Raw genomic sequence first — 24,256 nt, 5'->3', positions numbered from 1 at the left:
ATTACGTTCGTTAAAATCTATGACATCACTACACACACGGGCATACCGAACGAGTTGGGATATATAAACACCGTATGATGGAGCCAAAGTCACATCGCCGTCTAAAAAAGGAAAATTAACAATAGGGAATGAAAAATCGTCTCTTTTGTCGTAAATTTTAGTATGGAGTTTCACTTTAGAAATTGAAATGTCTAAATCTAGAAAAGGACAACTGCTAAAGAACATTACAAACCTAAAATTAACTTGAAAAATATATGTACCAAATAAGGCTAGGGCAATCTATACCTGAGTGTAGCAAAACTTTATAATTGCGAATACTACTATATCTTATAAACAAACCATTTGCAGAAAAATGAACATGTCAGTGATGTTTCACGTCAACACAAAAGTGCTAACTACTGGGAAAACGATTACCTCGGGGACAAAATGTCCACCAGCAGTGGCATCGACCCAGTGGTTGTAAAAACTCATTAAAAGATACCAGGCTTATGATTTTAGTACTCCAGACGCGCGTTTTGTGGTAGTCTCTTTTTCTATTGTAAAAGTTTAAGAAAAATCCATCGTCGAACATTTAGAGACCCACGCTACCCTTGATATTTGAACATCACTGAACTTATATGGTAATCCGGAATTCTTTTAAAAATACAGCTGCTATTTTACGGAATGATCTACCTGGTGATTTTAGAAAAATTGCTAATATCAGTTAGTTTTATAATATTTTAAAGTCATGATATGGGAATTACTGTTATAAGTGCACAGTTTGTGAAGATTATAAATTTATTTTGTGCATATTTTATACCAATTTAGATCATACATTCTTTCTTTAATCTTTTGTGTCAGGCTTTTTTCTTGCTTTCTAATTATATATACTCTACATTATATTTGCTTTTTGCTTTAAACCCTAGCTTATAATGCTTATGAAATCAGCTTACTATTATCATGCTTAATCTTTCATGGTGCTTCATTTTGTGTGGGTTGTTTTTTTAAAACTTATTGCAAGTTTGTTTGCCAGTTTGTATTGCCGCTTGTATGTCGGTAATATTAATTAATAGAGCTTATCATTGTGCCCTTTTTTGTAAACCATGCCTTCTCTAAATTAAGCTGCTTATTTATTCATCTATTTATTTCATGACCTTTAATTTTTAGTCACGCTTGAGAATTATGCTATAGCACTCAAAAAAATTATTTATAGGGGTGAATCCTTAAGAAGGGGTAACATACCTGTAAAATAATTTGAATATAATTTTTTTCATAAAAACCTTCAAAAATATGTCTTCCTCGCTTCGCTCGTTGGAAATTCATATACGATCCTGTATTGGATAATATGAGGGTCTGGATGCCGGGGAGGGAGTCCTTCATTTCTGCATTCTTTAGTTATTAGGCCATTTTTCTCTATTTTTTATATAATTCCCCGTTATTCACTATTCTTTATATTTTAGCACCTCATTATTCTCGATCTGATCTTTATTTTTTGGGGTCTGTTATTCTCTATTCTGTAAACCCCCATCCTACCCCTCTATAATATGGACAAAAAGATACATTCAACTGTTTTAACTGCCACAATTTTCGTAAGAATAATTAGCTTCTCGCTTATAACGAAAAGGATGAATGATTCTCGACCGTGGGAAAATCATGATTTTTTGGCCAATTAAAATTGATCTAACAAAATGATGCCGCCAAATGCTCTCGCGTGAGTTTGGAGAAATCGCGGGAATTGAAATCATTGATTTTGAAAACAAAGATCTTTGTCTGAAAAAATAAACAAACCATTTACATTTTATTTTGACAAAATCAGCACTTGTCCTATCATGCCACCAAAGAAGAGAGGTGCTGGAGAAACAAATGGATCGGGAAAGAGAAAGAAGAGGAAGAATACTGACGATTTCGAGGAGTTTGATGATGAAGAAGCAGTTGATAATTCTGCGACCGGCGATGCCATAGATCATAAAGACGGCGACACCACTGATTATTCGGATGTCGTGAGTTATGACAATAAACACTACACCCTCATCTTTACAAAACACATCTTGATTTTATGTTATGTTGAAACAAATGATGTTAAAGTTCAAAAAGCCCTCCAAACGAGAACTAGAAATGGGGAAATGATTGGTTTATCTGAATACCAAAACGATGACTAATATATTTTAGGCCAGAATGTGCATTAATGAATTATTTTGTCTGCCTATTTTTTTTAACAAATGAACACTGATTAACCATGTGATATTACAAATAATTTGATTTCTATATTTCAAACATAACAGTGATTTTCAAATTCAATGAGCAAGTAAAAAACCATGCCACTGCTACACATTCATTTTACCAAATACTGTACATATATAATCCAAGAGAATGGCAATATATTCGATATGATGAATTTGAAAGTTAAATATTGACATCAAGTAGTCCGAGATTACTCTGACGTCCAACGGCTGTTTTGCCAGACAAGCTGGGGCCGTGGTCCCACGGCCCAGCTTGTCTGGCAAAACAGCCGTTGGACGTCGGAGTAATCTCGGACTAGACATCAAGCTATTGAAATTTCAACAAAAAAAAGTAGAAAGAGGGTTAGTGTTGGTATGGTTCGTGATACATTTTTTTCCATGTTTTTGAAAGTACATATTCATTGATACAAGATGTTTAATACGTACAAATGTATATATACAAAAAAATCTTTGACTCCAAATGATTTTTGATAAGGTATTGCAGGTATTATTTATAACAATATTTAGGATTTTTAACAAAATAAAATTTTAATTTGTTCTCTATCACTTGTCTATTTTAAATGAGATCACTAGGGCTATGTGATATTACAAAATGTGTTCCTAGTTGCCAATATCTTGTATTAATTTTATATATATATACATGTCCATGATTTTACTCTCATATTTTTTATCAGTAGTTTTACAGTAAGTATAATTAAAATATGTTGGCAATGTGGGAAACATCCATCCATCAACTAACCATATGATGATGGGATCAAGAAGTAACACTCAACATGGTCGACCACCTACTGATAATTCAATCAGACTCATTTGAACTTGCTTATCAAAATTCTTTTCTTTTTTTGCATAATAAATCAGCCCAGTGTCTTTCTAAATCAATAAAATTTCCATCTTGGCATTTTGTTTTTCATGGAAAACATGACTAAGCAACCTTGATATTTTGGTTAAAGAAATGTGAAAAGCTAAAACCTGTCAAACAATAGACCAATCCTAACAACATGAATATTTTCTTGAGATTTTCTTCAAATGCTTTTCACCTTCATATCAGTTTGTCTAGACTAAGTTCAAGAAGATAACAGTGGAGACTAAGGCATGCTGTTTCTGTTGGGGTCTGCAGACTACACGAAATTTGTTGGACCGTCGGACAAATTTGGTGAATAATGGATTGGTCTGGTAAAATTTTGTTGAATTCCAGTCCGAATGTCCGGTGTTGTTTTTTTTTGTGGATTTTTCTAAAAAAAAAACCTACATTTTTCCCAATTTAGGGAGCAAAGTTCCCAAACAACTCAAAATTCATTTTCATCTTTATTATTCATGACAGTGATGTTTATTTTGTTCAACCGCTAGCTTTATGCTTAGAATCGCCAACAAGTAATGTGTAAATCCGAGGAAAAGCATATTTGACTGACAAAAACAACAATGGCTGCCATCAACCGGAAATATAGCCAATACTGGATCAGATTCCGGGAACGGATAAGGCCAATTCCGAGTTTGACAATCAAAATACAATAAATAAATAAAAAAAAATCCAAGTTAATTCCCAAAATACAGCTATGAAATATAAACACTAGAATTGAAAACCAAAAGATATATGAAAAAGAAAGAAGATACAGGAAATATTTTATACAGAAACTCTAAATTATTTTTAGTTCACAAATAATTTTCATGTCAAAATCCAATAAAATGTGACATTACATGTACTTTTCTTTATCACTGAAATGCATTCAAGCAATTATGCACAACTTTCATCAAAATATACACTCTTGACACATGATTTTGTTTAATGTGCATTTTGGAGAGGAGTCATAAGTTTGTTGTATTTTGTCGGATAATATACAATTGGATGTAAAAAAAAATTGTCTGGTAAAATTTCATTCGGTCTGGTAAAGCTAGGTTGTTTACCAGACCTAATGTCCTGTAAAAATAAAATTCATTCGAGTAGTCTGGTTCTGTGGAGTTGACAAATTGATAAAGTTTGTGATTAGTTCAGGTTAAGGGGAACCAATAGTAGTAAGTCAATGGTAATTGGCAAGCAGTTATTTGCACATCTCATTTCCATGGAGATTGTTTTGCCCCACTCCCTCAGTCATGGTGTATTGACTTCTAAAGTTTGCAAAATTTACATGATTAGATTATTTAAGGGGAACCACTAATAGTTTTTTTTTAAGACATTCAATGATATTTGTTATGCACTTGTGATAGCATTGGCACATTGTTTCCATAGAGATAATTGGCCCTGCCCATCAGTCATAGTTCAATTACATTGAAACTTCTGCATCTATGTCACTTTTCTTTTATTGTCGAGCCTTCGACTTTTGTCGAAAAAGCGAGACATAGCGATCCTACATTCCGTCGGTGTCGTCGTCGTCGTTGTCGTCGGCGGCGTCCACAAATATTCACTCTGTGGTTAAAGTTTTTGAAATTTTAATAACTTTCGTAAACTATCCTGGATTTCTACCAAACTTGGACAGAAGCTTGTTTATGTTCATAATATTATATTCAAAAGTAAATTTTGTAAAAAAAAAATTCCATTTTTTCCGTATTTTACTTATAAATGGACTTAGTTTTTCTGCCAGGAAACATTACATTCACTCTGTGGTTAAAGTTTTTGAAATTTTAATAACTTTCTTAAACTATCCTGGATTTCTACCAAAACTTGGACAGAAGCTTGTTTATGATCATAAGATAGTATCCAGAAGTAAATTTTGTAAAAAAAAAATTCCATTTTTTCCGTATTTTACTTATAAATGGACTTAGTTTTTCTGCCAGTTAACATTACATTCACTCTGTGGTTAAAGTTTTTAAAATTTTAATAACTTTCTTAAACTATCCTGGATTTCTACCAAACTTGGAAAGAAGCTTGTTTATGATCATAAGATAGTATCCAGAAGTAAATTTTGTAAAAAAAAAAATTCCATTTTTTCCGTATTTTACTTATAAATGGACTTAGTTTTTCTGCCAGTTAACATTACATTCACTCTGTGGTTAAAGTTTTTAAAATTTTAACAACTTTCTTAAACTATCCTGGATTTGTACCACACTTGGACAGAAGCTTGTTTATGATCAAAAGCTAGTATCTAGAAGGAAATTTTGATAAAATTTTGTTCCATTTTTTCCGTATTTTACTTATAAATGGACTTAGTTTTTCTTCCAGTCAACATTACATACAGTCTGCAGTTTAAGTATTTAAAACATTTATTAGATTCATAAATTATCCTGGATTTTTACCAAACTTGGACAGAAGCTACTTACAATCAAAAGATAGTATAGAGAGGAATATTCTTATTTATTTTTTTCCACATTTTTGTTGAGCCTGCGATTAACAGTAAAAGTAGGCGAGACACTGGGTTCCGCAGAACCCTTACGAATTTTTTTTATATTCTACTCCAATATAAACATGAACCACACTTATTTATTATGTATTATCAAATAAACACAAGAAATTTCATTATCCATATTTTTTTATTTTTATTATTCAGAAACTAGAAGGTTCCATGTTAAGTGGAGAAGTCTTGTTTTGTGGTGGAACCAACTGGGACTTGATAGGAAGAAATAAACTACCAAAGAATGGTAAGTATTTTTTGTGTTGCCCTACAGTGAAGTTGTACTGACATAGGAATCACATCTGTCATCTTTCTTTATCATCACACTTTACTTATTCACAATTCCTAGAAAATGGTTTGACAGAATACAAAGAAACTTACATAAAACATTAAATTGCAATTGTGAACCTGTTGTTTTAATGTTCCATACAGGCCTCTACAATAACTTTTTTTTCAACTTGTCCAGTAGGACAAGTACATACCAAAACTTACTTGTCCGAATGAAATTGTAACTTGTCCAAAAAAATCTTAATAATAACCTTTTTTGCATTTTAAGTTGATTCAAGGAACAAAATGAATTAAAACAATAGAACAGAATTTGATTTATATCTTTTGAAATACTATTCAAAAATATGAGTCGAATACAACTGAATCTAGTCATGTCACAGAACTTAGGTTCTACATGTAGTTCGTCAATGCCAAAGTCTCATCAGATTCTGCACATGAGGCACCGTCTGATAGGGCTGTCAATGTACACTCATTGGATTTGTATCCTGGTTTTTTAAAGTTGAAAAAAGTTTATTCAAATGCAATCAATAAAAAAAAGATGAGGTATGATTGCCAATGAGACAACTCTCTGCAAGAGACCAAATGACACAGAAATTAACAACTATAGGTCACCGTATTGCAAGTATTGTTTTTTTTTCTACATATGATCAAATATGATTTTGTGAATTTAATCGTAAATAATTTTTCATTTTTATCTAAAAAATATTTTTGTTAAAAAAATTACCGGTATGTTATTTATTATAAAAAAACAGAATAAGGTAGGAAAACGAGGTACTGATTTGTCTTGGTCCCGAAATGTCTCCTGCGTTGCCAAACTGTCTATTAATCATGTCTATTAAATATGTCTCCTATGGTGCCAAACTGTCTATTAAACATGTTAAACTTGGAGCCGAATCGTTTCTGAGCTTGTGACGAACTGTCTTGTAAAGTTACCTTATCTCCAAAGCGCATCGCTGATTCGGATCAGTAAGACTGGTTTCCGAGAATAGTATGCATTTTACCTGTTAAAAAGTACCTGACAAAGAACCAGTTTTAAATTATCGATTGCAAGTAAACATGTCTTGTTTTCATCATCTTTTCTTGTTTTTTGTTTATAATTACAAAGTTGGATTAAATTTATTTTCTGCAGAATAATTTTACTTGTCCCGTCGGACAAGCTTGATATAGTTTTTACTTGTCCGACCCTTTTTCCCTCTGGTACCGGACAATCGGACAAGCGTTATTGTCGAGCCCTGCCATATGTGTGATGTTGCAGGGGTGGTAATAATCAACTCTTAACCAAAAACTGGAATATTTATTTTGCTCCAATGGCTTTCCATACTGGAGGTCTGTACTTCAACATTTATAGATTAAATATATACATAGAATTGAGAATGGAAACTGGGAATGTGTCAAAGAGACAACAACCCAAATTAAGAGCAGAAAACAGCCCATATGTATTTAACTGAGTTTTCAAATATTTTTAGACCAAATTTTTTGTTATACAGTAGACTCCGGCAAATCGGATACCCTAAATGTCATAAACAAATATCCCATTACCCAATATATTCAATTAGACGATAAATGTATATTCATTGAATATTCTGCAAATATGAGTTGACCTAATTCTGAGATGTTACCAGCCTTGACCACTGCTATTTCTGATTCTGTGAGGTCTTCCAGTTATATCCAAATTCTCCCATGGCCAATGGCAACGTACTGCCCTAACATATTTTATAAATAAATTCAAACCATTTGAATTTAAAGGGCATCTAATTCACATAACAAAGGAAGACAATGAATAAAGACAACAATTTATTAAGAAATAGTTCCTTTTATTAAGTAAAAACAAAATTATCTTGTCTGCAAGATTGTAATTGCGTAACTTTCGGATCCATTTCCCTGTCAAAAAAACATTGAAAATATCCGATTGTGCATGGTTTTAACAGAATTTCCTGAATATTCTTATCCGATTTGCTGATATATTCTTATAACCAATATTCGATTACACGATAAAATTAACATTAAACATATAGGGAAGGGTTTGGTGTTTTTTAATAATATTACAATAGCCGATATATTCGTTTAGCCGATATCCGATTAGGTGGAGTCTACTGTAGCTAAAGACACAAAAATCTTTTATTTAAATGGATAACTTTAAAAAATACAAATGTAAAAGTACATGGTTGGAAAGAAGTTTAACTACAGGTACCTAGACATTCACATACTTCTGTTAAGAGGCACAGAAATTTACATTGTAAGTAGCAAAAATGATCAATGAGGTCTGGTACCCAAATCTGTTTATTTAAAAATTGAATGCTCCTTTTTATAAATTTATTGGACTGTAAAAGCGTTGATAGAAGCACATTTTGTATGAATCGTGGAATGTGCTTCATATTAAAAATGTTTGCACGATCAACACTTTTACAGCCTATAAAATTAGAAAGAGAAGCATTCAACTCTCATAATTCTATTTTTGCTACAACCATGAAATTTAGAGCTTTATCAAGTTAATTGTTTTTCGATGGAATATTTAACATCGTGTTGGATAGGACGTGCAGTCATAGCTGTTGTATTTTATGCGGAAATATAATATTACATTTGAGTGACTCACGATTGTCAGCCAATCAAAATGACAGATTCTAATGAAACATACATGTAATGTAATTATTTACTATTACCAGTACATACATGTATGTACAATTTAGGCAAGGTCAATTATTTTATTTTTCTCAAGTATTTTATCAGATTTAATCTTTAATTTCAGCCAAAGGAGGTGGCCCTAACCTTTGGTGTCCACATAGATTAGCCAAATTGTTAGGAGTGAAAATTCGAACTGTAGCTTCATCCACTGGTTGTTGTCATTGTGCTGTTATAACAACAGATGGCAAAGTATTGACTTGGGGTAAGTGTTTGATCATGCATGTATTTGCTGTATTTGGCAAAACCTTTCAGAATTTGGTTCCTCAATTCCCTTCAACTCATACTTTATTTGGCCTTTAGATGTTTTGATTCAAGCTTCACTGATGAGTGTATTGAAGACTAAATGCCTATCTGGCTTACAGAGTTATAAGCCCAGTACAAGTGTATCTTTGATCAGTTTTTTTTAATTGACCCCTGAAGGAGTTATTGCCCTTTAAAGACAATTTTACACAATTTGTTTATCATGTTTTCTAACTTTAAAAAATCTCCTCTGAGACTACTGAACCAAATTAAACCAAACTTAAGCTGAATGATTCTTAGGTTATGTAGAATAAAGTTTGTGTTTTATTTTCTGTGGCTGTCATGGCTAAAAATAGAACATAGGGTAAAATGCAGTTTTTATACGACCGCAAAAATTAAAAAATTTTTGGTCGTATATTGGTATGACGTTGGCGTCGTCCGGCTTCATCCGAAGACACATTGGTTTTCGCACTCTAACTTTAGTTTAAGTGAATAGATCTCCATGAAATTTTTCCATAAGGTTCAATACCACGAAAGGAAGGTTGGGATTGATTTTGGGGGTTATGGTACCAACAGTTAAGGAATTAGGGGCCAAAAATAAGCATTTTTGTAACTTCCAGACAATAACTTGTGTGTAAGTGTATGGATCTCTCTGACATTGTACCACAAGGTTCCATATCACAAAGGGAAGGCTGTAATTGATTTTGGGGGTAATTGCCTCAACATTTTAGGAATTAGGGGCCAAAAAAAGGGGCAAAAAACAAGCATTTTTCTAGTTTCATGACAATAACTTGTGTGTAAGTGTTTGGATATTTCTGAAATTGTACTACAAGGTTCCATATCACAAAGGGAAAGCTGGAATTGAGTTTGGGGGTAATTGCGCGAAACGTTTAGGAATTGGGGGCCAAAAATAAGCATTTTTCTAGTTTCCAGACAATAACTTGTGTTCAAGTGTATGGATCTCTCTGAAATTGTACTGCAAGGTACCATACCACAAAGGGAAGGCTGGGATTGAGTTTGGGGGTGATGAATCATAAGGGGGTTCAAAAAATTTGGGGGGGGGGGATTTTTTTTTTTCTTTTTTTTTCTTTTTTTCTTTTAAAATTTTCCATTTTAAGTTGGTTATTTCTGATTTATATTTAAAAGCAAATAATAATGATATGGTAGGAGATACACACCAAACAGGATGTGTAAATTATTATATAATATGTATTGTGCAATATCAAGAAATTTTCAATTCCACAGTATTGCACAATAGCAAGAAATCTTCAATTGCACAGTATTGCGCAATAGCAAGAAATCTTCAATTGCACAGTATTGCGCAATAGCAAGAAATATCCAATAGCACAATATTGCGCAATAGCAAGAAATTGTCAATTGTACAGTATTGCGCAATAGCAAGAAATATTCAATTGCACAGTATTGTGCAAAAGAAGATACTTCGTATAAATTGCTTATTTCTTGATCAATTTCAATGGGGTTTTATTCTTGAATTCTTGGGGTTCTTTAATATGCTGAATCTAACCGTGTATTAAGTTTTTGGATTTTGGGCCCCGTTTTTAAATTGGTCCACATTGAGGTCCAAAGGGTCCAAAATTTAACTTTGTTTGATTTCATCAAAAATTGAATTATTGGGGTTCTTTGATATGCCGAATCTACCCGTGTATTTAGATTCTTAATTTTTGGTTCCGTTTTCAAATTGGTCTACATAAAGGTCCAAAGGGTCCAAAATTAAACTTAGTTTGATTTTAACAAAAATTTAATTTTTAGGGTTCTTTGATATGCTGAATCTAAACATGTATTTTGATTTTTGATTATGGGCCCAGTTTTCAAGTTGGTCCAAATCAGGGTCCAAAATTAAACTTTGTTTGATTTCAACAAAAATTGAATATATTAGGTTCATGGATATGCTGAATCTAACCATGTATTTAGATTTTTGATTTTTGGGCCCGTTATCAACTTTGTCCACATTGAGATCAAAAGGGTCCAAAATTAAACTTTGTTTGATTTCATCAAAAATTGAATTCTTGGGGTTCTTTGATATGCTGAATCTAAACATGTATTTAGATTTTTGATTATGGGCCCAGTTTTCAAGTTGGTCCAAATCAGGGTCCAAAATTAAACTTTGTTTGATTTCAACAAAAATTGAATATATTAGGTTCATGGATATGCTGAATCTAACCATGTATTTAGATTTTTGATTGTTGGGCCCGTTATCAACTTTGTCCACATTGAGATCAAAAGGGTCCAAAATTAAACTTTGTTTGATTTCATCAAAAATTGAATTCTTGGGGTTCTTTGATATGCTGAATCTAACCATGTATTTAGATTTTGGATATTGGACCATAATAGGTGAATGTCCAATTTAAAATTTTTAAGTTCTTAGACCACATTCATTCTGTGTCAGAAACCTATGCTGTGTCAAATATTTAATCACAATCCAAATTCAGAGCTGTATCAAGCTTGAATGTTGTGTCCATACTTGCCCCAACTGTTCAGGGTTCGACCTCTGCGGTCGTATCAAGCTGCGCCCTGCCGAGCATTTTATTGATTTATATCTCAAAAACTAAAGCATTTAGAGCAAATCAGACAAGAAGTTAAAGTATTCATTAGGTCAAGGTCTACCTGCCCTGAAATTATCAGCCAAATCAGGTATCTGATTTTTAGGTTTTACAGTTTTCGGTTATTATCTTGAATATTATTATAGATAAAGATAAACTGTAAACAGCAAAAATGTTCAGCAAAGTAAGATATACAAATAAGTTTGTACGACCAAAATTGTCAATTGACCCCTCAAGGAGTTATTGCCCTTTGAAGACAATTTTTCATAATTTGTTCATCTAGTTGGCTTACTTTAAAAAATCTTCTCCTTTGAAACTGCTGAAGCAATTTCTGCCAAACTTGGGCTGATTGAGTTAAGAGTATCTAGTATATATTTTGTATTTTATTTCCTTGTATGTCAAGAAACATAGTCGCTATGGCTAAAATGGAACATAGGGGTAAAATGCATTTTTTTGCTTTTGAAGAAAATATGACGGATACAAAGAACATTTAAATGGCATTTTTAAGCCACTCATTAATATATATTGAAAAGCAAAAATAATCATTGATGAAAGATTTAAGCAAAAAATTACAGGTGAGCGATTCAGGCTCTTGATGGCCTCTTGTTTTATGGGTGCTTTTGTTTCAAATGTAGAGTACTTTATTCTAGCTATGGTATTGGTGAATGAAGATTTAAAATAATATCCAATAATTTGCTATGCAACAATGATAGCAAAATCAACTTCAACAACTGTTATATTTGTAAAATGTTTTTGAAGAAATCCTCCATCAACATGTTGGATCAGTCAGGAACCCACAAATATACATGTATAGATTTTGTTACCAAATATACACAAGGCAGTCAGACTCCTGGTCTTAAAATCATTACAAGTCCAATGCCAATTTTACCAGCCTCAGGCTTCTGAGGTCTGGTATACTTTTTAAATTTTAATAGTTCTATGTTATTACATTTACTTTGAGACCCAATTAACTTGACTAGAAACAAACTTAAATTAAGAAAATTATATTTTTAAAATACAATGTATTAATATACTTGACACATATAATTCACATATTTCAGGGAGGAATGAATCAGGACAACTTGGACAAGGGAGCACAGATAGAGTTGATAGCCCTACAGTAGTATCAGCTTTAGAAGGTCTCAATGTTATAGATGTGGCATGTGGAAAACAACATACATTATTTGTCACAGGTATCTTGCTATTTCATGCATATTATTACTAGTGTTTTACATGTATAAATAAATGTACCTCCTTCCTCTAACATGACAGTTTAGTGTCTATCCTTAAGATTATTTTTTATTCATTTTTGAACAAGCACTTAAAAAGTCGGACTATGAATCAAGTTTAGAATTTTTTTGAAAAATTGAAGTGTCTACTTACTGACCTATATAAAAATAAGGAGACTTGGTATGATTGCCAATGAGACAACTATTCACCAAAGTTCAAATGAAGTGGGTGTTAGCAATTATAGGCAACCTTCAACAATGAGAAAAATATGTTTCTGCATGTGATAATAAGTACAAATGTAGAAAAACAAGTATTTTTACCCTTTGTCTTGATTATTTACATAATATTTTAAAAGTTCTGTTATAATTTGTTGTGTTTTTATTGTAACTTAAAAAATATATATAAAAACATCCTGCATTTACTTTCAAACAGATTGTAAAATTGGAAATGGAACATGATTAAATTATCAACCATTTTTAAAAGACAAATAAGTTTTAAGGTTTTTTTTATTGATTAAAAAATACTTATTACAATTTGTTTCTCAGTGCCAGAAGTTTGGTCTTGTCTATTAAAGCAGGGGTTTACATGTACATGTATATCATGATAAAATTAGATTTCCCTTAGACTTTTAATGTATACCTTGATACATGTTTACTGTAAATTCAGAAATTATTTCATGCATTCATTGTTGCAATTGTGGAAGAAAAGACAAAAATGTGAGATTAATTATTGCCATTTTATGAAGATCTGAATACAGTTATATGTATTGGATATCAGAATGCGAGTTCTTATAATTGTGATACTCACCCAGTTACATTATTTGCATTTAATTTCTGAATTTTACAGTGTATGTGGGTTGTAATATTCATGATTTTGATGCATTAGACTATGATTGCACCCTTCACAATAATATTTTTGTATTCCAGTGGGGATATTTTGCGTATTTTACGTTATTTCTGAAATGAGCCAAAAATAAATCCAATGCAGAAAATTTCCATTTATGCAGTATGTTAATACTTAGTAAGTGTCAAGTTTTGTCATTCTATATATCTGGAGAATGAATTTGATACATAAATGATATGGTGTGTATTGAAAATATATCATTATTTTAATACATTGTAAGTATAAATATGTTACTGATGATTAATTTTATATTTTTCAGAAAAAGGTGTTGTGTATAGTTGTGGTGAAAACAAATATGGACAACTTGGACTTGGTCATCAGAGTTGTAATGTGTACACACCCACAAAGGTTCGAAATACTTTTGGTAGAATTACTTTAATATTTATTTTATTATGTAGTTCTTGATTTGTTGTACAAAATAAACTATATTAGATGCTTCTATTTTCCTTGATAAAAGACCTGAATTTTGACACTCTGAATTGCTTTTTCATATTGATTTACGGGACTAAACCTTTTAATGTCTGACAAAAATAATAATGCAAGGATATCATTTTCAAAAGAAAAGATTAATACCTCTCCTTATTTCATCATGATGAAGTATGTTAATTAGCTTTATGTATCTTGTTATATGTATATAACATGAATATGATGTATGGTTTAAATGTCTGTCTTTGGAATTGTAGATCTCATTTAATGGACCACCAATAAAGAAAGTGGCAGCAGGAGGAGACTTCAGTATGATGATCGACATCAGAGGAAACCTCTACTCATTTGGTTGTCCAGAGTATGGACAGTTAGGTAGGTAACAACAAAAGAAACCTATATTCTTTTTATTCTTTCAATTTGACTCAAGGCCACTTAAATCCTTTTGTGGTTGGGGTGAGCAGCTGAGACATCCAAGACCCCATTCTTTTCATATATGTTAGATAACAAAAATACATACCCTATCACATATTTTTTTATATGACCCCAAAAAAATATTAGTATGACGTTGTCGTCGTCGTCTGAAGACACATTGGTTTTCACACTCTAACATTAGTTTAATGGATCTCTATGAAATTTTACCATAAGGTTCAATACCACAAAAGGAAGGTCAGGATTGATTTTGGGGGTTATGGTACCAACAGTTAAGGAATTAGGGGCCATAAATAAGCATTTTTGTAACTTCCAGACATAACTTGTGTGCTAGTGTATGGATCTCTCTGACATTGTACCACAAGGTTCCATATCACAAAGGGAATGCTGGGATTGATTTTGGGGGTAAATGCCTCAAAATTTTAGGAATTAGGGGCCAAAAAAGGGGCAAAAAACGCATTTTTCTAGTTTCATGACAATAACTTGTGTGTAAGTGTATGGATCTTTCTGAAATTGTACAACAAGGTTCCATATCACAAAGGGAAAGCTGGGATTGATTTTGGGGGTAATTGCCTCAAAATTTTAGGAATTAGGGGCCATAAAGGGGCAAAAAAACAAGCATTTTTCTAGTTTCATGACAATAACTTGTGTGTAAGTGTATGGATCTTTCTGAAATTGTACTACAAGGTTCCATATCTCAAAGAAAAAGCTGGAATTGAGTTTTAAGGGTAATTGCCCAAAACGTTAAGGAATAAGGGGCCAAAAAGGGGCCATAAATAAGCATTTTTCTAGTTTCCAGACAATAACTTGTGTTCAAGTGTATGGATCTCTCTGAAATTGTACTGCAAGGTACCATACCACAAAGGGAAGGCTGGGATTGAGTTTGGGGGTGATGAATCATAAGGGGGTTCAAAAAATTTGGGGGGAGGGATTTTTTTTTTCCTTTTTTTTTTCTTTAAAATTTTCCATTTTAAATTGGTTATTTCTGATTTATATATAAAAGCAAATAATAATGATATGGTTTGAATAGGTAAATTAAAAATTTATAAGTTCTTAGACCACATTCATTCTGTGTCAGAAACCTATGCTGTGTCAAATATTTAATCACAATCCAAATTCAGTGTGTATCAAGCTTGAATGATGTGTCCATACTTGCCCAAACTGTTCAGGGTTTGACCTCTGCGGTCGTATCAAGCTGCGCCCAGCAGAGCATTTTTTATTGCTTTTTATCACGTGGTCACATATTTTATCACTGAATATGTTGACAAGTTACTTGAAACACTTTTAGTCTTTAAGATATTTGTTTTGATATTGTTGGGCCAATAAGATCCTTACCATCCCTTTTCCCTGTTTTAAAGTATTGTTTAAAATAGAATATGACTGTGTAATGTATATCATTAATTAAAACATTTTTGCATCCAATATCAAAATTGTTGAATAAAGAATATCAAGAAGTGCTGCATATAAAAAATGCTATCAAAATTCAAAATGCTATTTTTGGTCTTCTCCCAATTTCCACAAAAATATTTTAATTTACAGTACTCTTGTGTTTTCCTGTATCAATAACATAACTTGATATATCATTACAGGACATAACACAGATGGTAAATTCTTTGTCACTAGCAATAAGTTATCGTTCAAATGTGAGTTATACCCCCGTAAAGTGAACGTCTTCATTGACAGAGACAGAGATAATCGTATTGTACCTGTAACAGACGTAGAACTCAGAGATATTGCTTGTGGACATAACCATTCGGTAAGATTTTACATGTCAAACTAATGTCTTCTATTTGCAAAGCCTACAAATAAAAAAGAAACAAAAAACATTTTCTTTTCTTGCATAAATATAAGCTTGAAGTACAAATGACTATAATTTACCCACAAAACTCCTTTATAAAGGAAATTTAAATGAAAGTTAGATTAACAAACAATTTTAAGTATAAGATTTGATAACATCATAGAAATGTAATTCAAACTCAGTTACAGCAAAAATAAACTGTGCTTTACACAACATGCAGGAAATATTGACATTCTAGTTACCTTATATAAAAGAAACCTGTGTCAAGATCTGACTTGACAGGATATTCTGTTTATATCTCAAAACAAGAGTTGCAGCAATTACTGACTACTAATTCAAGAGGAATACAATAAAAATGCATCCAAATCGGACAATAAGAAATTTTATGTATTTTCAAAAAAATTGTGTTGAGACTAATTGCATTTAAAAATCTAATCCACTTCAAATGTAGAAATAAAACAGTGTACAATGTAAAATGAGAATTCTTTTGTTCTCTTGATTCTGTTTTGCTTGTTAACCGTAACAGCTATAATGAATTTATTGAAAACTAAAGTAGACTTGTTCAAAAATACCTAAACTGCCAAAGCGTATTGAATTGTATGAATTATGTAAAATAGTGAATTTTTAATGATCCTCCTAGAAGGATTTTCATTTAAAAAAGAAAAAAACTAGCATCAAAATCTGGTAAAAAATAAATCCTGTGATCTACAGTTGTTTTTTGGCCATTTCTGAAATTAGTAGGACTATGATTCTTAAATCAAAGACTCTTTCTTCAAAGAAGCATTTATTGAATTGATATGATAGTTCAATTTAAAAAACATATTGAACAAAACTTGTGTCTACAGACTACCTCACTGACGATACAAATGACATAACACTATACTGTATCATCAAATGACTTATATATATATTTAAACAATGTACATTGTCAATCATACCACATCTTATTTTTATATAGGTGGCATTAGATGTAAAGAAGAGAATATTTACCTGGGGCTTTGGTGGTTATGGTCGATTAGGTCACAGTGAACCAAAAGATGAAATGGTACCAAGAAAACTAGGCTACTTTGATGGACCAAATAGAGGAGCTAAACAAGTATATGCAGGATCGACATTTTCTCTAGCAGTCAGCGAACATGGTAATATTTACTGTCTTTTAGCTAAAACCGATGTGTGGAAGTCTGGTTAAAAACTGTTTAATCCAGTAAAGTTTAAATATTGACAGTACCGCCAACATGCACTTGTCCAATGAAAATCTTACCTGTTTATGTTATACTGACACATTGTAATGCTTGGAATTTAAAAGTCTGAGAGGATTACAAACATGAAGAAATTCTTCTAATTGAAAAAAATTCTGATGCCCATGACATTGATACTTCTGGTTTAAGGATTAAGTCTTGAAAAACATTGTAAAAGTTCAGAATTTTTGCCATTTATAAATGAAATGGCCTTCCATAGACTACTGTACCAAGGAATATTTTCATCCAATGGTAGCATATAAGGGATAAAGTTACTCCCCAATGACCACTCTCTGCACAGGACACAAAATAATTGTCTTTTCCATCATCCCATTTGCCTGATGTTCAATAGATAGGTCACAAAATTGGCATACACAGCAGTTTGATAATGAGTATTAACTTTTTGGGGCATACAAAATAGTCTGAAATATCGTTGAGTTGGGAGGTTATTCGTGGAGCCAAAATTTTAATATGACTCTATTATTATTTAAGGGGCATTATTTTTATGGGGCCAACAGAAACCAACAGGAGAAGCTGCTATGTACCCTAAACTTGTTCAAGATCTCAGTGGCTGGAGAATAAGAAGCCTTGGTTGCTGGTAAGTTTGTTTATAATATCTTATTACTGTGGATTCATTATTATTTATTGGGTTCCAATTTTAGTTGGTTTTGTGGATAATTGCAAACTACAGTTTTAAAGGTTCAATGAAATATATAAATCAACAAAAATACAATTTTCTTCAATCCATGAAAAATTGGTACATATGAAAATAAATCTATGGTACACATAAGCCAAGATTTTCTTGGTATTGGCTAATTTCTGTTTTAGAATTTAAATTTTGATAGAATATCTGAAAAGAATTGAACCTATAAACCATTTCATGATTTTATTTTGGCATGTCAGAATTTGTTATGAATGGTGAGGTACAACATTTTCTTGAAAAATAAAATAAAGGTACTTGACCATCTGTAACAGCTTCTTTGCATGTCTGCATATTCCAATAAAACTTTATTTTAGGAACTACAGCTGGTCAGAATCACCCATTGGTCATTTAATTTCCAAATTTACTTGAATAATCCCACTGACCAACCAACTAATATATGAATATATTGGTCAAGAATAGATATTAATGATTGTCAAAAATAGATATTAATGATTGTCAAGAATAGATATGAATGATGGTCAAGAATAGATATGAATGGTGTCAACCTGCAGAACTAATATTTGAAACCATTGTGAATATAGATTTTGACAGAAATATTTATTTAAAAAAGGTAAAAAAAAAAGCTATTGACAAGCTTAGAATTTTGTATATAGTCATAATTATTTGGTACCAATATATGAATTCTTTGATATATTGAATGTACTTTCAGAAATGCCAGCCTGTCCATCTGCTCAGACTGGTATACATGTGGACAGGAAAGGCTATTGTGAAGTATCTACCTTTAAATATTAAATTGGATTATGTGCCTGTCCCAGGTCAGGGGCCAGTAGTTCAGTGGTTGTTGTTGATTCATGTCTGTCATATTTGTTTTTCGTAAATTGTTTTGTTATAAGTTAGGCCGTTAGTTTTCTCAGTTAAATTGTTTCTATTTTTCGTGTCGGGGCCTTTTAAAGCCGACCATACGGTAGGTTTTTTTCTCATTGTAGAAGGCCGTACAGTTACCTATAATTGATTACGTCCACTTCATGGTGGATTTGGTGGATAGTTGTCTCATTGGCTATAATATATACCTCATCTCCTTATTTTTATATTATCAGGATGATTTGGGAAGTTAATGGTCCTTTTATATCCATTTTTGGAAGTATTTAATCCAAAATCAGATCATTAGGGATAAGTTGGTTTGTCAGGTGATAGTGTTTGAAAATGAGCATAATGTTAGATAAATCCTCATTAAGAATAGGTACTTTTTACTGGACCATGAGAAATGCAAGAAAAAGTCCATGCTTATATACATAACGGTAATCATTCTGGATCGCCATAGGCTTAGAAGTGTGGTGCAACCTAGGATTTCCAGCACCACATTTTAATATTTTTTACAACAAAAACATTTATGTTCTGATATGAGATAACTTTGAACTATAATTCTTATTATCAGTATCAATTTGAAATACTACAATCATTGGTGATTAAGTTTTAATTGTTTTTTCATAAAAAGGCCATTCCTCCTTGGATATAAACAAAAATAGTACACAGTTCTGCATAACCATGCCTATATATTTGCTTCTTCAAACAATAAACTTCATGCTGTAAAGTTTAAACCTTTATTTTAATGAAAAGGTGATGTATTTAGTGTTGTCAACGTTAACCATGTTTATAATTACTTAAAATCCACCATCTGGAGACATTTTAAAACTAAATCACCACAAATCCTGTCTAAAACAAACTTTGTGCAAAGTGTGAACCTTTCTAAACTGAATTGTCATATCACCCGTGTACACCAAACACTTGTCTGATCAAAACTAAATCTTAATAACCAAAGGGGTTCAATTTGAACAGGTCTTACTGTTGTTAATACTATATTATTTTTTTTCAGTAACAAAAGTATAGTGGTTGCTGCTGATGATAGCTTAGTTGCATGGGGACCAAGTCCAACCTATGGTGAATTGGTAAGAATTTTATTTTACCCATTGAAACATACTATTTGTATGGATAATTGAAATTAAAAAACAGGAAAGATAAGCAAGGACATACTAGGGTTTGATGAAAATAAGTTTAAAAAAAGAAACTAGGAGTTGAAAATGATTCATGTGAATGAAATTATCATATAAGCTTACTATTACAAAGAACTCCATAGAAAATTAAATATAAATATAAAATGCAATTGTTTTTTTTTTAATGTAAAGTCAGAAATTTTCATGTTATTTTATTGCACCAGTATTGGTATCACAAAAATAAAAACTCACATTTTCAGTTTTCATATTTGTTAGCAGATCTCAAAAATCACCATTATAAATGCACTAAAAAATTTCTGAATTTACAGTCCACAAACAAGGAATTGATACTTCTTTCGCTTTGTCAAAATATATAGAAAACACAATCTATAAATCAAATTTGATAGTTTATGGAAGGTTTAAAGCATCTTGATTTTATATAATCTGAACTTGTATAAACTATTTTCAGGGTTTTGGAGACACCAAAAAAAGTTCATCTTGCGCTCAGGAAGTAAAAACCCTTGGGAATATTTACATTCACTCAGTGGCTTGTGGTTATGGACATACATTAATGATTGCTAGAAACGATACAGAGGATGAGAAAAATGAGATAGAAAAAATGGATGTTTATACTCCATAACTGTAGTTGTATGTCTATAAATAGATCAGGAAAATTTAATAATGATCTTCAATTGGAGGTTAACCTTTCACAGGGTATTAAAACAACATATGTACCAGTTATTTGGAAATTTTCATATTTTTTTTAAACATATTGTTGAAAATTGCATAATGTTGGACACACAAAGTGCTTAGTACTATGATATAATATACAAGATGAAATATTATGGCCTTAAAACAGTAATGCTCCAGGTGGGGGTTAGAATTCAAATTTAAAAATAGATTCTGATACATACAAAATTTAGCAAGAAGAAAATCTCCATATTATGTTTTAGTAAGGAGCATATGATTGGTTAAATATTATTTGACATTATTACATGTGTATATGTTTATTACAGATTAAATGAATTATATAAACCAAATTAAATGAATTTTTTATTGGCATACTGCTGTTTTAAACCTTTAATCATTTCTTGCAAATAAATTGTTAAGGCTCGCCAGTATAAAAAGTGAGAATTATTTTATAAAGTAATAATGATTAAAAAAATCTATAGATGAGAAAGCAAATTTGTCTTATATTTATAGGGTGAAGAAAACAAAAAGAAAACCATAAAAATCAGGATTAAATTAGTATTTTGTTTTTATCTACCTCTGTCATTTCCACATATTATATACATGTATAAAATTTTCTGTGATCATGCCAAAAAATCAAATTTTGTAAATTCATTGTTGATACCTAACAGCTTTACATTTGATAAATTTGCTGTTTCAATATCCAATGCATTCTGGGTAATACTGACAAAAATCTACCCTAAAATGTTACAATTGGTTGATAATGTCTTGAACAATGGATATTCCACTCATGCCGTATGTACAAGGAATTTACTCATAATTCTTCAAATTCTGAAACAGTTATTTACTTTTAAGGAATCTGTACCATAATCGATCACACCATCCCTAAATACATAAAGATGTAATTGCATAATTATCAATATTACTGGTAAATATCAGAATTTCTTGGTAAACTAAAGAAAAAGCATATAAAAAGTGTATTTGGATAGAATGCCTGTACATGCAATGAACTTGTCATATCATAATAATTCTGAATATTCTTGATATTCTCAGATATTACTGTTATTTTCATTGTGATGTATTCTCCACTGAACTTCAAGTAACAGACAGTAAATCAGTTAATTATTGTGGTACAGATGTCTCTTAATTGTGACCTATTTAGCAACGAACTTCATCCAATACTTATAGTATTGATGGAACCTACTATTAAAAAGATTGAAAAGTTGAATTATGCAGTGACTAATTTGATCAAAAAATTTACTTGTGCAATATTTAATTACACTTCGTAGAAACTGAGATGAAGTATAAATTTTAGCTTACATGATCAAAATTTGTTCAGATGTATTTTCTGTAAATCCAAGATTCCTCCCATTGCAGTGTAATAAATTCTGACAAGTCTCATCTTCAGATTCATGAACACATATAATATGTTGACCTCCATCCATTGTATTTCATTGTATATGAATCATATCAAATTTAAACAATTATATTGTTCTTGTTGTAGATTTTTGTTTTCACTTTACAATATTTGTGAAAAGAGTTTTATTTTTTGTGTTATAGAACAGTTCAGTGATTGTAGATTGTCTTATTCCATGTATGGTTAAATCTGTCTGAAAATATTCATTAATTGATTAACCTGTTTCAACAAATTGTCTGTCTATTATGAATTAAATGCTCAGTTTTATAGGGATTTGGTTTAGAAAGATTTGACAGTATTAAAGTCTTACTTAAAATCAGGCAGATTAAAAGCATACAAATTTACATCAAGTTTAAATCACAGTAATGAAGTACTTATTATTTTGGTAAAATGCAACATAAGGGGTGATAACTCAGTATTAAAATACTGTAATACAATACTCTCATTACAACTCATTTTACAAAGAATCTTACTAGCGAAAATACTCTTTATGAGCATTTCAGTATTAATCTTAAAATTTTTTTGTGAAAAAGGTCACTGTTCAAGATCAAAATCTTATGGAAAGTAAGATGAGTTTCCTCAATTCTATTTATAGATTTTTTGAGACTAGCACTTAAGGACACAGTTAGTACTTACCATTCCACAAAAAAAAAAAATATTGTGTTGTAATGACACTTCTCAATACTTAGATGCTACTGTGTGTAACATTCAGTCTAGAAGAATTTCAAATTGAAATGATTGTGTACAATTTACATTTAGAGAAAGTGGGTTTTATATTCACAGAACAAAACATTTTTATGAATTTGTACTAATTAGTTTTCTTGCATTTTATGTTAACTTTATGTAAAACAAAACCGACAAATTTGACCAATAATTCTTTTTGCAATGTATCCCTTGTGGCACTGTATTTGCCTTTTAGGTAAAAAGTTAAATAAGACTTGCTGTTGATTCATTAATATTAATGGGATACTATATTATTACAAATTTCAGTGGATTTTGTGGGTAGAGGAAAACCATAAACTTAAACGTTAGAAAAAATTCAAATTTTTAATTTCTTTTTATAGAAAAAAAAATGATGAACCATGACATAGCATTTTCTTCTCCAACCACGAAAATTGATACCAAGGAAAATAACTGAATCCTCATAATCCACCTTCTGGCAGAAACAGAAAAATACATAGGTATACTCAATAATTGAGCTACAGATTTTTGTCCAAGAATATGTAGCAGAAAGTTATTAAAGAATGTTTTTTGAAAAAAAAAAAAAAAAATGCTGAAAATTAATTAATAGGATATTTCTGACAGAGGGGATAAGTCTTACCGATTCTCTTACAAAAGGATCAAATACAGCCAAGCAGTGCAACAAGAGAAACTTTGCAAACGTACTATCATATACGCATAATCAACTGTCATGTATTCATTTTTGGGGATACAATTTTTTTTACTTTATTCAGATATTGTAATGAAAAAAAGTTTGAAACAACAAAAATCATTTTTGTATCTGTTTGTTTCAATTCAAAATCATTTGTTTTAATTCTGTATCATTGTGTTTCAATTTTGATATAATTTGATTCAATTCAATATCATTTTGTTTCAGTTCTGTATCATTAAGTTCTGTGTCATTTAGTTTCAGCTCTGCATCATATTTTGAGTTTGATTTTCCTATCACCTGTCATTATTTGTTATAGTGCAATACAACAATTAATAAAGATCTGAACTGTATTTTTGTTTCGTTTCTTTAAACAGATTTATATTTAGACTACCTTGCAAGTTCTTACTGATTGGTGTATAAGCATTGACAGTGCCATTCCTTGCCATCAAGACCTATGTTGACCTAGTTATATACACTTAGATTAGCCGGTAGACATTTCAGTAAAATTTTTGGTGTCCTCTTTATACCACTGTCACAAAGAGGAGTGGGAGTAAATAGTGATCCACATCTGTCGATTAGTGTATAGGTCTTTCACAAGTTTTATTTCCAGATGATAATTAAAGTACCGCTTGATTAAATCTGAAATATTAATGCTGTCACCATAAAATTTTGGTCAAATTATGATTGTTTTGATATTTACCATTTAAGATTTATTGTTTGCTGATGATAATTAGAAAACTACTTGACCAAATCTTTTGAAATTAGATTTTTATAAATCTGGATAC

At 31.2% G+C, this 24,256-nt stretch overlaps 1 protein-coding gene across 1 annotated transcript; it reads left to right on the top strand.

Moving 5' to 3' along the window:
* Positions 1-1,705: 1,705 nt before the first annotated feature.
* On the top strand, positions 1,706-23,821 carry LOC127719807 (protein RCC2-like). The gene is made up of 11 exons (XM_052226111.1): positions 1,706-1,979; positions 5,699-5,789; positions 8,577-8,714; positions 12,375-12,506; positions 13,706-13,794; positions 14,130-14,244; positions 15,891-16,057; positions 17,058-17,238; positions 17,830-17,935; positions 19,875-19,947; positions 20,462-23,821. Exons 1-11 carry the CDS (start codon positions 1,809-1,811, stop codon positions 20,630-20,632), a joined length of 1,434 nt encoding a protein of 477 aa, XP_052082071.1. The 5' UTR covers positions 1,706-1,808; the 3' UTR covers positions 20,633-23,821.
* The last annotated feature ends 435 nt before the right edge of the window (positions 23,822-24,256 follow it).

Source organism: Mytilus californianus, unplaced genomic scaffold (genome assembly GCF_021869535.1).
Source record: "Mytilus californianus isolate M0D057914Y unplaced genomic scaffold, xbMytCali1.0.p SCAF_11, whole genome shotgun sequence".
Lineage (NCBI taxonomy): Eukaryota > Metazoa > Mollusca > Bivalvia > Mytilida > Mytilidae > Mytilus > Mytilus californianus.
Note: the sequence above shows the minus strand (reverse complement) of the source record. Positions and strands in the feature narration are given on the sequence as shown.